Source organism: Pleurodeles waltl, chromosome 8 (assembly GCF_031143425.1).
Source record: "Pleurodeles waltl isolate 20211129_DDA chromosome 8, aPleWal1.hap1.20221129, whole genome shotgun sequence".
NCBI lineage: Eukaryota > Metazoa > Chordata > Amphibia > Caudata > Salamandridae > Pleurodeles > Pleurodeles waltl.
In genome coordinates, this window is record NC_090447.1 from 10,548,884 (window position 1) to 10,568,023 (window position 19,140).

The window sequence follows — 19,140 nt, forward strand, 5'->3', positions numbered from 1 at the left end:
TAAAAGTGGTGAATGAGATGGGGTCAACACCTATTGGAGCTGAGGGACTCATGTGAGACAGGATCCCATTAGGAGAGGGTGGGGTAGTTAGGAAGCAAATTGATTCATTTACAAGTTGCACATGTGCCACTGGGCTTGAGGTCCCTGAGAGCAGGATCAGTGGTCTAACACACCGACCACCTGTCCAGTCACTAACAAACTCAGGAGTCTTCAGAACTTTCAGAAGGGCCAGGTGATCACTCATGCTCTGGAGTGGAAGTGTTGGGACTTCCAAAGAGTTGGCTCCAGAATCCTCAGTCTGCCTCACACACTAAGGCCCATATTTATACTTTTTGACGCAAAACTGCGCTAACGCAGTTTTGCGCCAAATAAATTAGCGCCGGCTAACGCCATTCTGAAGCGCCATGCGGGCGCCGTATTTATTGAATGGCGTTAGCCGGCGTTAGCCGACCGGCGCTGCCTGGTGTGCGTGAAAAAAAACCACGTACACCAGGCAGCGCCGGCATAGGGAAAAATGGCGTTTGGGCGTCTAAAAATGGGGCAAGTCAGGCTGAGGCAAAAAAAACGTCTTAACCCGATTTGCGCCATTTTTTTACGACCCCCATCCCCCATTGAAATGACTCCTGTCTTAGCAAAGACAGGAGTCATGCCCCCTTGCCCAATGGCCATGCCCAGGGGACTTTTGTCCCCTGGGAATGGTCATTGGGCATAGTGGCATGTAGGGGGGCACAAATCAGGCCCCCTATGCCACAATTTCTTTTTAAAAAAAATACTTACCTGGACTTACCTTAATGTCCCTGGGGTGGGTCCCTCCATCCTTGGGTGTCCTCCTGGGGTGGGCAAGGGTGGCAGGGGGTGTCCCTGGGGGCAGGGGAGGGCACCTCTGGGCTCATTCTGAGCCCACAGGTCCCTTAACGCCTGCCCTGACCCAGGCGCTAAAATCCAGCGCAAGTGCGGGTTTTTTAGACCCGCCCACTCCCGGGCGTCATTTTTGCCCGGGAGTATAAATCCGACGCAATAGCATCGGAGTCATTTTTTAAGACGGGAATGCCTACCTTGCATATCATTAACGCAAGGAAGGTGTTCACGCAAAAAAATTACGCTAATTCCAGGAACTTTGGCACTAGACGCGTCTAACGCCAAAGTATAAATATGGAGTTAGTTTTGCGTCTAATTTGCGTCGAAAAAAACGACGCAAATTCGGCGCAAACGGAGTATAAATATGCCCCTAAGTGAACATTGTGAGCCACAGTGTAGAGACCTACCAGGGACACAAATTGTACGTTCTGGAAAAGTGCAAAGCACCCCAAGATGTACACGGTTCATCAAGTTACCAATTAAATTCCTGAAGTGCGTTTCTCATGGTCTAATTTTCACAAGCTTTTTGATTAGGGATACTGGAAAGCTTTCTTCCCTCTAAATGGATTCCCATTGACACAGTGTCTGTGATCCTAGATTACACAAAAGAAGATGGAGTCTGTGGGGCAATAATCTCCTAGGATTAACACGAAACACAGAGACGTAACTTCAATACGTTTAGCAGCAACAATGGGAGGTCAGTCTGCATATTGATTCAAAGTGGAAACATGAGCCTCTGATCGGAGTCCTAAATTTAGGTCTCACGTCTTCCAGATGGCACCGTTGCATTCTTCCTCAAGTGTCCCAGTAGGATTTGGGGATGTGAGCACCAACAGTAGTTGACAAAGTCGAGATGCTGGTCCATAGCAGTATTCACAGTGGGTGAAAGCATCTCAGGGGCAAGAAAGAGTGGAGAGCCAGAGCTGAAGATAGAGGATTTAGAGAAGAGAGATGTGGTAGAAAACATAATCTGTGGCAGTAAAAGTAACAAGAAGACTGCACGTAAGCAGTTGACAAGGAAGCTATAAAGATGAAAAGAAAAAGTAGGATATTTAAATATTTAAGGCAGCATGAATTAGAACACAAAAGTCGTACTCTTGAGAGAGTTAAACTGAGACCATCCATAAGTTGACTCCTTCTAGAGCTTTTGTGTGGATTCTATATTGTCAAGAGTAACACTTAAGCTGAAGAAGGGATGAGTATTATCTGATTATTATTGCTAACTTGATGCTACAGTGGAGTCTGGCATAGCTTACTCCAGAGATTGTGTCTGATGCCAGGGGGACTGTGCTACTCTTCGTGTTTGCACATTGCCTCACTAGACTTGCAACGGTTGGTCGGCCCACTGAGTCCTAGTTGTCTACAATCCAGCAGTGGGAATCCTGACCAAGAGCAATGGATAGCTGTGTAGTTCTCTTGTAGATTCAGAAGGATGTCCAATGCCACTGACTCTGCCTAGGCTAGCGGATGGCAGGTATCACTCCAGCTTTACTCTGAGATCTTGATTCTACTGTTTGTAAGATGTGGTGTCAGCTGCTTTCTGACCTCTAGGTAAAACTGTGACATGCCAGCCATTCCAACACTAACACGGATGACTAGACTACTGCTGTAACACGCTCTAACCATGGCATGTCCAGGACTAATGAAGGATGCGTTGCCCAACTCCTGATGCAGCTAAGACTGGCCTAGCACCCCCAGAGACTTTGTTGCCTGAGGTGTAGATTGAAAAGCTGGGCTAGGAATAAGGATTAGTTACATGGGTTCCGGTCCATAGCCCTAGAGCGCGCCCTTCTAACAAGACAGAAATGTAAGGGACTTTAAGCAGCAGATCCTTCAAAGACAGAGAAGAACACACAGTGACCTCTGGTTACTCTGGCTAATGTGACACAGCAGCGCAGGCAGTGACCTCTCGTGAGGTATTGGTTTGAGGGGGTACATAGTGACCTCTGGTGAGTTGATTCTATGTAGACTGACCAGTATGCACAGTGGTCTCTGAGGAGCCACTGATGTGAAAGTTATTAGAATGGTCTAGAAGTGAGGAGACATCAGAGATAAATAACTGACCGGAAAAGGTGTGACCCAGAAGCAAATTGCAATTCTGATTTCCTCTTCTTGTCCAACAGATGCAGTACTACGGAGTTGTCTCCCTTGGGACTCCACCTCAGAGCTTCAACATGATGTTTGACAGCGGCTCCTCCAACTTCTGGGTCCCCTCGGTATACTGCAACAGCGAAGCCTGCTGTAAGTAGTCCCTGGGTCAACAACTGTAGAAGCCAAGGTGTCCCCATCGTCTTCCTTATCTGGACAAAGCCCTACCTCATCTAACTCTCCTTGTTGTGTTTCTGAAGCACAGGCCTTGCACCAATAATACCAGCATCTATTTATTACAGCATCTTCTGTGCTGGTGTTGGGAGTCACAATATCATGGCAGAAATATCAATCAGCAACATTATTGACAGCCACTATGTTGTGGCAGTATGTAATGTGGAGTAAAGAATACTAAATCCCTCCTTCCTGATATACACCTGATATACACTTACCTTGATTTACTGCTAGTTGGTATTGTGAGGTTGGTGTTTCTTCAGGTCTAAGTCAACCTTGTGACATGCCACCATTTTAGAATATCAGTTCTGCTGCCTCATGGTAGCATCACAGTGGTACAAAAACAGAGAGGAGAATTCAAAGAGGGGATGTGGAAGACAGAACCAGACAAAAGAAGCCGCGTAAGAGAGAACAGAAACTTTTAAACATACAACAAATATCTCATCTTCTAAGGTAGCTTCCTACACGGCCCAATATTTTTCCCAAAAATATCAACAGGTCTCTTTGAACACCCTGCCTCTCTACCCACATCTAACCACACATGTTACTAGCATTACCGTATCAGCCTGTAAGACTTTGTCCTCCAGAGTTCATCATCCAACTTCCACCCTAACCTTCCCTGAGTTCATCTTCCTGGTCCTCTTAGTGCATCTATCGTTACAGCTCATCATTGCACCTTAGTATAATGTTGGAGCCACCATTGTATTAATAAATGTTCCTTCTCTAAACCTAGGTATTGGAATGTGTTCTTTATGGTTTTCACTTAAATTATTACAGCCAGCTGTCCTGACCTATCAGAGAATCAATCTTCAATCAGTTACTTCTTCCTTCTATTCTTTTATATACCCTTTTGTGTCCAATTGGTTTTGACATCAGCTCATCTCAGCTTGGGTGTCATGATGGGCAAAGCAGTGGCCACAGGCTCAACAGACATCAGAAATAAAGTAACAAAGATAAAACATTGTAAGAGAGCCAGAGCTTGAGCTCCTGGAAAAAAGGACTTTCAGGTTAGAATTTCATACTGCTGGAAGAAAGGAGTGGGGTATGAAGAGTTTTCTGCAGAAGTGTTCTGACGAGGATAGCATGCATTCCTAGTGTGCTGTCTAGATTAATGGGTGATTGAAAGAGCTGTCTGAGCCAAATTCCACAATTTATTACAAAATAGAATTAATTCCTGGTGGCAAAGAAAACTTAATGTACGTATTTAGCATCAGCAATAGGATTCAGCTACATATCTCAAAAATCATGTAAACAGTATACACAAATATAAAATAAGCCAATCTATGAGTGGTAAATCAGTGACTGCTGTTTAATGATTGTGTGATAATTGGGTTTTAATTTGTAACCACAGCAAATCACAACAAGTTCAACCCCTCCAGTTCCTCCACGTTCCAGGGGACCAGCACCAGCCTGTCCTGTGGCTATGGCACCGGAAGCATGACGGGGGTTCTGGGTTACGACACTCTCCAGGTAGGTGGAATGCAGACCAGATGGACTATGGTAGTTGAGCTGGAGCTTGTGTCAGGGAAGAGCTGCTTCATTGGTGCTTTCGACAATTACCTACTCTCGCCCTTAGGTTGCAGGCCTCACTATCACTGAGCAGGTCTTCGGAGTGGCCTACACTGAAGCCACCTTCTTCTACCAAATGCCATTTGATGGGATCCTGGGAGTAGCCTTCCCAAGCCTTGCCCAGGATCAAGCCACCCCTGTCTTCGACAACATGTGGAGCCAGGGTCTACTGGCACAGAACCTCTTCTCTGTCTACCTGAGCCCGTAAGTCAAGGCTACCCATCGGACCCAAGTGTGACTGGGGGAATGATCACTGAGTACATGTGGTGTTAGAGGTATCAAGTATCCAAAGTCAGAAGGCAGGTTTGGGCCATTTAAATAAAAAGTCAACTATTGAGGTCATTGAAAAGAAGGAGCATTTATACCACTAACTTCCATCTATCTCTGAGATCAACATACTCTAAGAGGCTCTCCCACAGCACACTCAACCCATGGTAGGCCCGCACCCTGCCATTAGTGGCTCATTCCTTCATGAATTAATTCATTCATTCATACTTGATTTTTCTATAAACAATATGTACTTTACTACATGCAAGTCTTTTCATAGATAAAAATGTGAAAACTGCATGTTCAAATAACTGGACTTTCATAAAAAATTGTGAGCAGCAAAAACCACAGCTCAATTGATATTTCTAACTAATTGAGTGCAGAGGTGAGAGAAGTAGAATCCTCAAGTTATATATGTTTAATTTTAGAGAATGTAGAATTCTGTAAATTATCTGATTTTCAGCCGACTATGCAAGGATGTAAAAGCAGACACAAACTGTCGGTGAAGAAGGGTCAGGAAAGAAAGTAGTCCATGAAGAAAAATGATTCTAGAAAAGACAATCTATGAAGCAAAATACTGATAGAAGGGAATGCCCATGAAGAAGGGTGCTAAACAAAAGGAATGTCCTGGAAAAAGGATGCTGATAGAAGGGAAGGCCATGAAGAATGATGCTGATAGAAGGGAATGTCCAAGAAGAAGGATGGCTCTAGAAGGGAATGTCCATGAAGAACGATGCTGATAAAAAGGAATGTCCTGGGAGAAGGATGCTGATAGAAGGGAAGGCCTTGAAGAATGATGCTGATAGAAGGGAATCTCTGTGAAAAAGCATGCTGATAGAAGGGAATGTCCTTCAAGAAGGGTGGCTCTAGACAAGACTGTCAATGAAGAAGGATGCTGATAGAAAGGAATGTCCTTCAAGAAGGATGGCTCTAGACAGGACTGTCAATGAAGAAGGATGCTGGTAGAAGGGAATGTCCATCAAGAAGGATGCTGATAGAAGGGAATGTCCTTCAAGAAGGATGGCTCTAGACAGGACTGTCAATGAAGAAGGATGCTGATAGAAGGGAATGTCATTGAAGAAGATATTGATAGGAGGGAATGTCCATAAAGAAGGATGCTGATAGAAGGGAATGTCCATGTAGAAGGATTCTTATTGTTATATAACACAACCACGCATGCCTGAACCACACAAGGCTAAATAACATGGTCTGAACCACGACCGTGCCTTTACCACACATGCCTTTACCACTCACGCCTTTACAATGAATTCCGTTGTAAAAGCATGATTGGTAAAGCAATATGCGTTGTAAATTCCCCCCGCCCTGCGCACTAACACCTGATACCCCATCCCTGCAATCCACCCCAGCCCTTAGAACTGCTCCTTCCCCCTCACCCTGAGCCCTAAAATGACCGTGCCCAGCCCTAAAACTGCCCCCTGCCCTCAGCCCTAAAATGACCCTATCCTTTCCTTAAAACTACACTTTCCCCTCCCTCACCCTGAGGCCTAAAACCCTGCCCCCTGCTAAAAACTACCTCGACTCCAGCCCCCCGCCCTTAGCCCTAAACCTACCCCAACCCCCCTGCCTTGAGCCCTAAAGCCAGCCCTGCCCTTAAAACTACCCCTTCCCCTCCCCGTCCTGAAGCCTAAAACCCTGCCCGCTGCTAGAAAAAGAAAACCCAGCCCTATTGCCCTGAGCCCTAAAACTAACCCCCATCCTTTATGACTGCCCCTTACCCCTCTTGCCTGAATCCCTAAAACCGGCCCCTGCCCTTAAAAGTACCCTGACCCCCCCATGCCCTGAGCCTTAAAACCCTGACCCCTGACAAAAAGACTACCCAACCCCTCTGAGCCCTAAAACCGACTCCACCCCTAAAAACAACCCCAAAACCCAGCCCCACTTACCGCTCCTGATCCTACCTGTTCCTGATCCACCCATCCACACAGCTGGACTGCTCTCTGCATTAACCACACATATGCATGGTTAAGGCAGACTCCAGGCAGACCTGTGGCTCAGGCAAGCGTTGTTCCGCTTGCAGGGAAATGGCACACGTGGCTCAGCCCGCGTTGTAAAGGCTGTTTCACATGCTTATAGATTGGTATGTCCATTAGGAAGGATGGCTCTAGACATGAATGCCCATGAACAAGGATTTTGATAGAAGGAAATCTGCAAGAAGAAGGATGCTGATAAAAAGGAATGACCTGGAAGAAGGATGCTGATAGAAGGAAATGTCCAAGAAGAAGAATGCTGATAGAAGGAAATGTCCTTCAAGAAGGATGGCTCTAGACAGGACTGTCAATGAAGAAGGATTCTGATAGAAGGGAATGTCCATGAAGAAGGATGCTGATAGAAGGGAATGTTCATAAAGAAGGAGAGCTCTAGATAGGCATGTTAATGCAGAATAATGCTGATAGAGGGAATGTCCAAGATGAAGGATGCTGGTAGAAGGGAATGTCCATCAAGAAGGATGCTGATAGAAGGGAATGTCCTTCAAGAAAGATGGCTCTAGACAGGACTGTCAATGAAGAAGGATGCTGATAGAAGGGAATGTCCATGAAAAAGGATGCTGATAGATGGGAATGTCCATGAAGAAGGATACTGATTGAAGGGAATGTCCATGAAGAATGATGCTGATAGAAGGGAATCCCTGTGATAAAGGATGCTGATAGAAGGGAATGTCCTTCAAGAAGGATAGCTCTAGACAGGGCTGTCAATGAAGAAGGATGCTGATAGATGGGGATGTCCATGAAGAAGGAGAGCTCTAGATATGCATGTACATGCAGAATAATGCTGATAGAGGAAATATCCGAGATGAAGGATGCTGGTAGAAGGGAATGTTGTCCATGAAAAGAGTGTGGTTTAAAGTAACTGTCCATGAAGACGGTGGCATAACAAAAGAAGTGTAATTTACGAAGGATGGTGATAAAAGAGAATGTTCATGAAGGATAATTTTAACAAAAGGGAATGTCCATGAATGAAGACATATGGCTCTAGACTGGAATGTCCATGCAGAAAGACATCTGTAAAAAAATGATTAATTAAATATTTTGCGAATAAAAGGAAATGTTGGTGAATAAAATGCAAATCGAAGGCAATGCTGTTAAAGACAGATAATCAATGAAGGGAATGCTCATGAGGAAGGGTGGCTCTAGAAGGTATTGTCCAAGAAGAATGATGCCAGTAGAATGTAAGGTATATGAAGAATAATGTCAAGAGAAGTAAACTCTAATGAAGAAGGCCAATGGAGGGGAATATCCATGAAGAAAGATGCATTTTGAAGGGAATGTTCATTAGACAAGATCAGGCAAAAATAAATTTGCCAATAGAAAGAAATGCTTTTGAAGAAAGATACCGGTAAAAGGGAATAAGCATGAAGAAGGATACTTATAGGAGGGAATGGCTGTGAAGAGTGATGCTGATAGGTGGTAATGCCCATGAAAAAGGATGGCTCTAGCAGGGAATGCCCAAGAAGAAAAATGCCAATAGATGGGAATGTCCATGAAAAAGGATGGCCCTAGAAGGGAACACCAAAAAAGAAGGATGCAAATAGAAGGGAGTATTCAAGAAAAAGGGGGAGGAATCTAGAGAATGCCATGAAGAATTATGCAGGTGGAAGGAAATGACCATAAGGATGGAACCTGAAAGAAGGAACTAGTAGTTGAAGTATTTAGAGTGATTTTTTTGTGGTAGGGAACCATGCATTTGCAGAGTCATGGCTTAGTCCTAGTGAGAACATAAGCATCTCATGCAATTTTAAAAGAGGCAGGGTGGACTTGATTGGGAATCCATTTAAAGGGAAAGAGTCCTGTGTATAGAGGTACCTGCTCTTGAGGGGGTTTGTACCTGGCTTGGAGGGTTGTAGTTGACATCTTGTGAAAGGCACACTTACTTGGGAGATCTTGTTGTGGAACCATGAAACCTTGTTTGATCCAGTCTTGGTAACATCTCCCTTTGATTGGCATCCAGTTTAGATCATTGAACACAAGTGTGCTGTTGTCTGAGCATCTAAGAATGATAATATCCTACAGATATGGTTCAGGGGTCTTTAGACCTTGGAAAGATCATTTCTGGAAGCTCTGTTTATATGACATTACCAAAGCAAGATTGGGATGTTTGAACTATAATATGCTACTAGTACTACATAAAATAAGGTAACTGGAGTGAGGAAGTAAACATTGGGCCGACATAGCCTTGAGTCAGGAATAATGTCACCCTGGGTTATTTCTCTGGATTGAGAAAGTGGTGGCCATACTAATGTGTAATATAGAAGTGAGAGAGGGACAGAAGGTGTTCTGTAGGACCAACACTATCAGAGATAAATGCCAAAGTGTCAAGTTGTGAAACAGTTCCCATAACAATCATGTAAAATAGCACTGGGCACAGCTAAATGTATCCTTTCAGGCAGAGATAAGGGCAGAATTTGAGGCAGGGGCCAGGACAAAGATGGGCACAGGGATCTGGGCAGTGCTGAAAAGAGAAAGCAGCATAGCAGAGTGAGGGTAGGGTGTTGGGTTAACACAGATTAGAGCCATATTGAAGTTGGAGCACACCCTGGTATTTAAGACAGAGCTCAGGTAATTTGGGTAGAGATTAGGACAGTATTGGGCATGGATTCCAAGGCAAACAGCCAAACAGTGATTAGGGCAGCTTTGAGCTCAGTGAACATGGCAGTATTTCAGACAATGAGTAGAACAGTCAAACCAGGGTGGTTGAAAGGAGCTTTTTTTTGTCTTTAAATGCAATCCACCCCAGCCTGTGCGGTTTACTTTCAGTGTACGAAGCACTGATGTAGTGGTAGCCTAGAAACAACCTTTGCATTTCAATGTCAAGGCTAGAAGAGGAGTCAGAAGGAAAGTTTTTCTGAGGGAGGTAAGTGACATAGAAATACAGCAGTACTGGGTTTCACTGAGATTACAGACCTTTGCGGATGAGGGAATTTGGATATCAATTGATGGGTATTACTGGGTAATACTCAGGTGGCACTTCCTGAAAGTGATTCAAGGGTAAAGGTGACACATTCAAACCCAAGCTGCAGGACGTGACTGCCTGTGACGTCATCACTTGATAAGTCTGAGCAGTGGTTTCTCCTTCGTCTTCACAGGAGCGGACAGAGCGGGAGCGTGATCACCTTTGGAGGATATGACACAAGTTACTACACCGGGAACATGAACTGGATACCTCTGTCTGCTGAGAGCTACTGGGAGATCACCTTGGACAGGTATGTCCTTCATCTACTGATCATGAGAACAGATTCACAGATGCTCAGGGATATCATAGAAGCTATGTTGGACATTGAGAGCCAAGGTGAAGTAATAGATTAGATTAAGTGGATCAGCTACTCCTACATTTTAACCACAAATGGTATATATTGCACCACTAACTAAAATCCTAAAATAATGAGAGTCTTAGCCTTCATCCATCCACATTCCCAAGATGCAGTTTAGGCTGCATCACATGCATTTAGATCACAAGTCCAACTTCGGATAAGAATTGGTGATTAGGGTTCCGGTAAGAAATGTTTTAATGCAGCTAAATTCAAATTATGGGCCTGATTTAGATCTCGGCGGGTGTGATACTCCGTCACAAACGTAGCGCATAACACATATGCCGTATTATGAGCTATGTAGGATATTATGAGATGGTAATACAGTGGATGGGATATCTGGCATGTTTGTGATGGAGTGTTCCCCTCTGCCAAGTTTTTAATCAGGCCCTAAGTTTGGAAACATTGACTGGCGTTAACTTCCTAAGTTTGCTTAAGAGAATCCAGGATCTGAATCAGTATGATGAATTGTTCACAATTGCTAATTCAGGACTGGGGGCGTTGTCATCCATTTTTGTGAATGGCTCTTCATTCAAACTGATGCAAAAAAGCAGCAATCTTGCCTACATCCCTCCTGCTTCCTGTCCTCCTCCTTTTATCAGGTAAATTTGCAAATGTAAGATGTCATATTTTTATATGAAGAATGTGACACAAGTTGCAAGTTCCGCATGTGCGCAATTTCTTATTGGGAGTACTCCTGGACAAAAATGATTCAGTTCTTTTCCAGAACTACCTCTCACTCGACTTGAACTGTCATGAAGGAGCTAACATTAGCAACGCATTTTAACTATCTGTGGGACCAATATTGCCTCCACAAATCCCACAGGGGTGATGTCCACATCATGAAGGTTTATTAACAAATTAGTAAATCCAAAGTCAGATTAGTTGACAATATTTGCTACCTTTTGGCTAGGGTTGTGCTATGGAAACCCCACATACATACAGTATGTTAAGCACTTTAAAAATGTTTTAGGAATTATGTAGGAAAAGTGCTTTGATGCCTGGTCAGGGGTAGTGAGCGCTATATAAATGCAATTCCAATTTACCTTGATTGTTTGAAGACAGCTACACTTTCCACCAGTGTGCCTGTTCCTCCCTGCTCTCTTTCACCTCTCCAAATTTTCCCGATGTGTTAGCTCTATGTTGATATGATGAGCTTTGTCTCAGGATTTTGGTTCCTAACCCACTTCCCTCATTCTCATTGTTTCTGCTCGCCACTGTATCCTTGCCCTGTGTGTCAGATCTTGGTTCCTTACCCACTCCCCTCATTCTCATTGCTTTACCGAACCACTGTATCCTTCACCTGTGTGTCAGATCTTGGTTCCTTACCTACTCCCCTCATTCTCATTGCTTCTGCTGACCACCGTATCCTTCGCCTGTGTGTCAGATCTTGGTTCCTTACCCATCCCGCATGTTCTCAAGGCCTCTCCTCACCACTGTATCCTTCCCCTCTGTGTCAGATCTTCATTCCTTATCCACTGCCTTCATTCTCATTGTTTTGCCTCTCCACTGTATCCTTCCCCTGTGTGTCAGATCTCCGTTCCTTATCCACTTACCTCATTCTCATTGCTTCGCCTCACCACTGAATCCTTCCCCTGTGTTGCAGGTCTCAGTTCCTTACCCACTCCCCTCATTCTCACTGCTTCTCCTCACCACTGTATCCTTCCCCTGTATGTCAGATCCTGGTTCCTTACCTACTCCCCAGGTTCTCACTGTTTCTTCTCACCACTGTATCCTTCCCCTGTGTGTCAGATTTGGGGTCCCTACCCACTTCCCTCATTCCTTTCCTCTGCATCCTTCCCCTGTGTGTTAGATTTTAGTTCCTTACCCACTGACTTCATTCTCATTGCTTTGCCTCTCCACTGAATCCTTCCCCTATGTGTTAGGTCTTGGTTCCTTACCCACCCCCTCATTCTCACGGCTTCTCCTCACCACTGCATCCTTCCCCTGTGTGTCGGGTCTTGGTTTCTTACCCACTCCTCTCATTCTCACTGATTCTCCTAGCCACTGTATCCTTCCCCAGTGTGTCAGGTCTCAGTTCCTTACTCACTCCCCTCATTCTCACTGCTTCTCCTCGCCACTGTATCCTTCCCCTGTGGGTCATATATGGGATCCTTGCCCACCCCCCGTGTTCTCACTGCTTCTCCTCACCAGCGTATCCTTCCCCTGTGTATCAGGTCTTGGTTCCTTACCCACTCCCCATGTTCCCATTGTCTCTCCTCGCCACTGTATCCTTCCCCTGTGTGTCAGATCTCGTTAGCTTACCCACTCCCTTCATTCTTATTCCTTCACCTCTCCACTGTATCCTTCCCCTGTGTGACAGATCTTAGTTCCTTACCCACTCCCCTCATTCCCATGGCTTTTCCTCACCACTGTATCCTTCCCCTGTGAGTCAGGTCTTGGTTCCTTACCCACTCCTCATGTTCCCCCTGTTTCTACTCACCTCTGTATCCTTCCCCTGTGTGTCAGATCTCGGTTCCTTACGCACTACCTTCATTCTCTTTGCTTCACCTCTCCACTGTATCCTTCCCCAGTGTGTTAGGTCTCGGTTCCTTATCCATTCCCCCCATTCTCATGGCTTCTCCTTGCCACTGTATCCTTCCCCTGTGTCTCAGATCTTGGTTCCTTACCCACTCCCCTCATCCTCATTGCTTCGCCTCTCCACTGTATCCTTCCCCTGTGTGTCGGCTGCTCACTCCTCTTGCTGTATCATTGCCCCCTCCAGCACCTCCCTCTTGGACCTGGTTGGAAAGGCTGGACTGTAATGAAGGCCTTCCTGCCATCCCATCTTTATTTCCTCTAGAAGTGAAAGCAAGGTTCACTGAAGGCTCCCTCCTTTCATTAAATAGCTGTTTTTAGTTTCATCTGAAATAAAGGCCGATGACAAAGGAGCATTCATTGCAGGTTATTGTTTCTAGTCATGGGATGAAGGCGGGGCTCTAGAGAAGCCTTCACTGACACACGGCCCCCATCTCACATTAAAACAAAAAACGACTAAAATGAAACCCAAGTAGCTTTCAACAGAGCCCTTCTTGTGTTGTTTCATCGAACCTTGAATGGCTTTAATGTACCACAGTATGCATTACCACGGCTGTCTGTCAGAATACCATATGTAGAAATCTCAAATCACACAAATATGGCGTCCTAAATATTGTCTATAAAGTATTGCCCCTCTGGATGGGTGGATAGATGGATGGATGAATAGATGGATAGATAGACTGTGTGATTAATTAAAATCATTACACTAGAGCTCCCAGATGCCTGGAAGCACAATGCAGAATTAACTGGAGGCAGACAGAGTACTAAACAAGCATTTGCAATGCAACGTGTCTCGCGTTTGCTCATGTTAGAGCTGATCACGTTGTAAACTCCTAACCCGACTTTTCACCTATCGGGCAAAAGTGCATTTATGTACATAACCCGAAAAAGTGAAATTAACTATGTAAAGCGCTCGACTTCTGCCAAGCGAGATCGCGCTCATAAATTAGAGAAAAAGAAGTCCACAAGCTTGATGGAAAACAGCGAGCCACGCATGTTTTCTGTACTTGGTCGCTGCGCTCGAGGAGGGCTAGCCACCGGAAAAGGCATGACGTATGCGTGCCTTCGACTAATGAAAGCAAGCAGATTTTAATAGGCAAGCCCACGAACCAATGAAAAACACTGATGTGAAGTTGACAGGGCTCCGAGCCCTTTTCTAAACACTAAAGCGTCTCGCTGCGATACGCATGCGCGAGCGCATGCAATGCAGGCTCGACCCTAAAAACAAGCATTAGAAAGAAAGACCGTTTCGCTGCAGAGATTGGGCTGATGGAGCCGACATAAACATAGCTGTTAAGAGCAAGTTTGTAAAAAGAGGGAGCCCTTTCCCACGACTACCTAGACGGCTCCCTTTGCCACCCCTCAACAACAACAATGCCTACAGAATTTCTATCATTTATTTTTGTAAATTATTTTTAGAGCACTATACATGTTACAATTGATATTCTGACAATGATATTCTGGTACCACACATCGGTATAAACCACTAAAAATGTGTTCAGTCCGGTCTGTGCTTATGTTATTTCAATAAACGCAGACCTAGTAGCTTTGACAATGCTTTAGCCCTGTGCTTTGTAGATCAGTTTGCAGAACGAATTGTAAACTCACTGATTCGGGCTTCAGGGGCCACTGTGACGAGGAGGGGGTGGGGGTTGTTTCAGCCTCTGAAGCAGTGAACATAAAACAGGTGAGATCCACAAGGCGATGCTCAGCAGAAGAACCATCGTCCACACAGTTTCAACACACACAACTCAGAGGTGGAAATAACCGGCACCCCCATGCACACGGCCTCCTTGAGAGGGGGAGTTGAGGGGTTCTGCCCCACCTGCCACCTCCCACTTGCACACTTCATTTAGAGGCTGGGAACAGCAGCATCCCCGACTTCTTCATAGCAGGCGCCTGCCTCACTGCTGCTAGCCTCGCGGTGTTGGGGGGGGCTGTTCTGCTGGGGGAGGGCTTCCCAGCAAACTGTGGGTGCCCTGGACCTCCATGAGCAGCACAGTGTTTGTATACACAAATGTACCACCCTCCTATGCGGATTAGCCTCAGGATTGCTGTTTCTTTCGAAGGCTGCTTAGGTTTGTGTGTGACAGCCATGGTGGCCCCAGGGACCCAAACAAACTGAAAATATCCATTCAGGAGAGACATTCTGGCATTGTTAAGGCACGTGTTCTGGAGAAAGTGATACTTGTTTGTGAATATAAGTTACCACCGTGCTTCACAAATCTTAAAGATGAGATGGATTTCCTTGAGGGTGTTACTTTTTTAACCATATAATTCATCAGACAAAGAACAGGAGTAAATGATGTCTGTGTTATATCAGCATCACTGAAAGGGTCCAAGTCACAAAGGTAAACTTACAACAAAACTCTAACTTTACTACTAGTAAGTGAGACTTTCGATCTAAGTTTAGACTTTTAGTCTAAACCTAGAGTTTTGGTCTAAATTTAACTATAGTTTTTTTCCACTTCGCGATTGACCAATACAAGACGCTTGGTGGGCTTCGTTAGATCAACCGCCATCATGATAACGTCATGTCTTCTTCACCTCCTCAGCATCACCATGAATGGGAATGTCATCGCCTGCAATGGAGGATGTCAGGCCATCGTGGACACCGGGACCTCGCTGATCTCTGGCTCCTCCTCGGGCGTGGGCAGCATCCTCAACGCTATTGGAGCTTACCAGAACTCGAACGGGGAGGTGAGTGGCGCGCGCCTCCCAGCCTGGTCTGCCAACAAATACTCAGCAGAAGCACAGGGTAGGGGGAGGCGCAATACATCGCCTTTGTGTTACACAATTTTAAAACACCTCGGGCAGATTTACCAGCATTTTGCGCTGTGCGTGCGTATAGAAGTGATACAAACCAGCACAAAATGGTATTTCATTATTTACTTTCCAGGAAAAACTGCTTTTGTGCTGGAAATTGCCTAAAAGTAACTTAAAGTAGCCTGAAGCACAGCGCACAGCAGCATAATTCTGTGCAAACGGTAGGGGAGGAGAGTGCTGCGTCTCTGTAGATATGGCGCTGTCCTGCTCCCTTCCTGTCATGCAACACAGTGCAGCATCTCTGGCTTCCGCCCTGTTGTGGGTGACAGTTTGATAAATCTGGCTTCTAGAGGCAAACTTTGGAAACGAGAAGGCATCTGGTTCACAAATATTTTTGCATTAGTTGCACGCTCATGTTTCCCTATAACATGATGTACTCAGTTCATGGCAATGTATTTAACCACATGATTACTTCTTTGAATAAGTGGTCATGCACTCCATATTAAACATTGCATTTCGGCCATGGGCTAAATATTACTGGTCTTTTTCAGGACTGATAAATGTAAGACAATTTATTAATTACGGTAAAACAATTATATATCACTTAAAACTTATCCCTACAAAGTCAGAATATTTACAAAAAGTAACATTGTGACATATTTACAGTTGTTTTGTTCCATTAATTACAGTCTGTTGATGATGCATCAACACACGATTTATGAAGCTTTAAGATGAAACATGGAGCAGATTTTTATTTAGAAACGATTGCTCAAAATTTAAAAGGATGACTGTCAGAAATGGGGTTCCTGGTTGACTGGGATGTGAGCCCTGGTCGAACAGCAACCACAGTGCATGTCAGGGTGAGGCACAAGCAAACCCCAAACTAACCTGTGCCAACCCCCAGTAGCTTGGCACAGAGCACTCAGGCGTAACTTATATGCGATGTGTAAGGTATTTGTGCAACACTTCAAGCGGTAACACAGTGAAACCACCACACATTAAGGATCCCACACCAGGTTAGGATAATAGAGCTGAGTTGATAAAAATAAAACAATACTTAAACAACCAAAACCCAATCAGTAGGACTGAAGATGTGAATTTTTAAAGATAAAACTGTAAAATAGCACCTAAAACCACAAAGCGTCCATCTCAGCTGGACTGGGTCAGATTCAAAAGTTCAAGTAAAACCATGATGGAGCGCAGGTCAGATACAGTTTCAGGTTAGTCCAGCGGAAACTTTACTCTCTCAAGTTTTGTACAAAGATTCCCGATCACGTGGAGAGGGCCGCGAGCAGAAAGGAGAATGTTGCGGGAGGCTGTTGTGCGGGACACAGAGCAAGCCAGCCACCGTGGACAGGCAGGCTAAAGCTTCTCATTGGCAGTCCCCCATGACTAGTTAATATTGCTGTGCAAAGACGGCTTGGCTGCACTTTGTTGCTGATTTTTGGTACAAGCTGCATGGTGTGAGCAGGGTTTGAAGTCATGTAGATCCGTGTAGAGCCAAAGGGTCCAGGGTCTGAGGGGCAGCACTTGGGGGTCAGGAACTCCCTGCAGCTGGGTCCAGGACCTATTTGGGGAGGCTTTTATCTCCCTGAGGCTCAGATCAGGTCATCAAGATGAAGTTGCAGTTCTGGTTCTTCCTCCCCAGCAAGAGGGCAATAGGCAGCAGGTCAGCCCAGCAGGGCAGTAGCTCCTTCAGAGTAGCAGTCCAGCATAGTGGCAGTCCTTTCAGCAGCACAGCAGTGCTTCTTCCTGGCAGAGTATCCATAGGTCCAGAAGTGTACTGAAGAGTTGGCGTACAAGGTCCTAATTTTATACCATGGTGCCTTGGTTCTGGAAGGTGGAAAAAGCTTCTAGACAGTGGCTTTGATGTGCATGGAATTTCCTGCCTTCCAAGTCCTGGCTCTATGCTGACCGAAGAGACAATGCATGGTTGTTAGGTCCTTTGTGTGATGACAGAGCACAGGCTATTTGGTTGTAAGTGGGGCTGTGCTCAGCTTCGTCCCTCATCCTGCCAGTAGATGGCCCATTCAGGTACACCTAATCCCTCTATTGTGTGAAAGTCTGAGGGGAATTCACAAAGTCTAACTGTCAGCTACATCCAGTTATGTGACCCAGGGCAGGCTACAGGCACAAAAGGGCCAAGGACAAGAAAATGCCAACCTTCGTGGCATTTTCAAAATTGTAATTAAAATCCAATTTCACCATAAGTTACGATTTTAAATTCCAATTTCAAAAGATACCAAACACAATGTAGCCACCAGCTCCCAAATGAAAATTACAGCTTATTATATATGATAACTATCTCCAATGTTCTCCTATGGGAGGGGTAGGCCTCACAGTATTTCGTTACCAGGACATGTAAAACCTAAAAGCACATTTTCTACCAATTTATTACACAGCAGCCTGCCTTATGGGCTACATAAGGCATACCTGAGGGGTGCCTTGTATGTACTAAAAGTGGAGTTTAATGCTTGGCGAAGGGGGTTAAATTCCAAGTTGACCTGGCAGTTAAAAACTGCACTCAGGCTGCTATGTCAGACTTGGGACATGTTATAATGTGTCACAACAAGTGCTGAAGGCCCACCGGCAGCATTTAGTTTACAGGCTCCAGGTATATGGTATACCACTCTACATGGGACTTGCACATAAATATATCTGCCAATTGGGTATTCACCAATTAAACTATGCTGAGGGGATCGAGCACAAGCACCTTTGCACTGGCTATCAGCAGGAAAGTGCACAAAGTCTTAAAGCCAACTATAATGAATTTAGAAGAAAATAGGAGGAAGGCAAAAGGTTTGGCAGAGGGGGCCAGTTCCAACAAAGATTTTGCACTTGTCAGTGAAGTGCTTGACAGTTGCCATGTTCATTTTCTGAATAATTTGAAAACTTAAAATTTTTTTATAACAATTGTTTATATCTCAAATTAATTACAAAGCAGTTAAAAAACTGCCACACTCATTGCGACAGCAGTGGCACATGCCTGTTTGGGCACATACATCTTCACATTCACACCCACAGGCACACACAAACATGCACACGTCATCTCACATACAATGCACACAGAGGAGCTCGTTCGCACATACATGCGGGCACATCACACATATCACAACAGAGTCAGAAACTTGAATTGCTGTCAGGTAACTCCAAGGTGGACAGTGGCCTCTATGCGCTGTGAGGACAGGTGGACTTGGGAGGTGCTGACTGCCTTGGCCAGCACAAATGGAACAGATGGGCGTGCCCAGCCTCCTTAGAGAGAGATGAGGTGGTCCTCCAGCAAGACGCGTTTTAAAAAAAATGGGACTGAATGGTGCACTTTACAGCACAACTTTCAAATAAATTTTGTTTAAAAACAGAGGTCTTAAAAACAGTTTTGAAAGCACACTCTTGAAATATTCCAATACTGTGATTTTGTGCCAAGAAAGACCACCATGGCACAAAAGGTTTATGGTTAATTCCTCCCAAAAACCTTTTGGACCCTGATAGTAAAGTAG

At 44.9% G+C, this 19,140-nt stretch overlaps 1 protein-coding gene across 1 annotated transcript in view; it reads left to right on the plus strand.

Annotated features, from left to right (window-relative positions):
* Positions 1–19,140, plus strand: part of LOC138249023 (pepsin A-like) — a 36,269-nt gene that overhangs the window by 1,852 nt on the left and 15,277 nt on the right. The window contains exons 3-7 of the mRNA XM_069203081.1: positions 2,982–3,099; positions 4,532–4,650; positions 4,757–4,953; positions 10,118–10,234; positions 15,433–15,577. Coding sequence (XP_069059182.1) covers positions 2,982–3,099; positions 4,532–4,650; positions 4,757–4,953; positions 10,118–10,234; positions 15,433–15,577 — 696 coding nt within the window. The remainder of the gene's footprint in view (positions 1–2,981; positions 3,100–4,531; positions 4,651–4,756; positions 4,954–10,117; positions 10,235–15,432; positions 15,578–19,140) is intronic.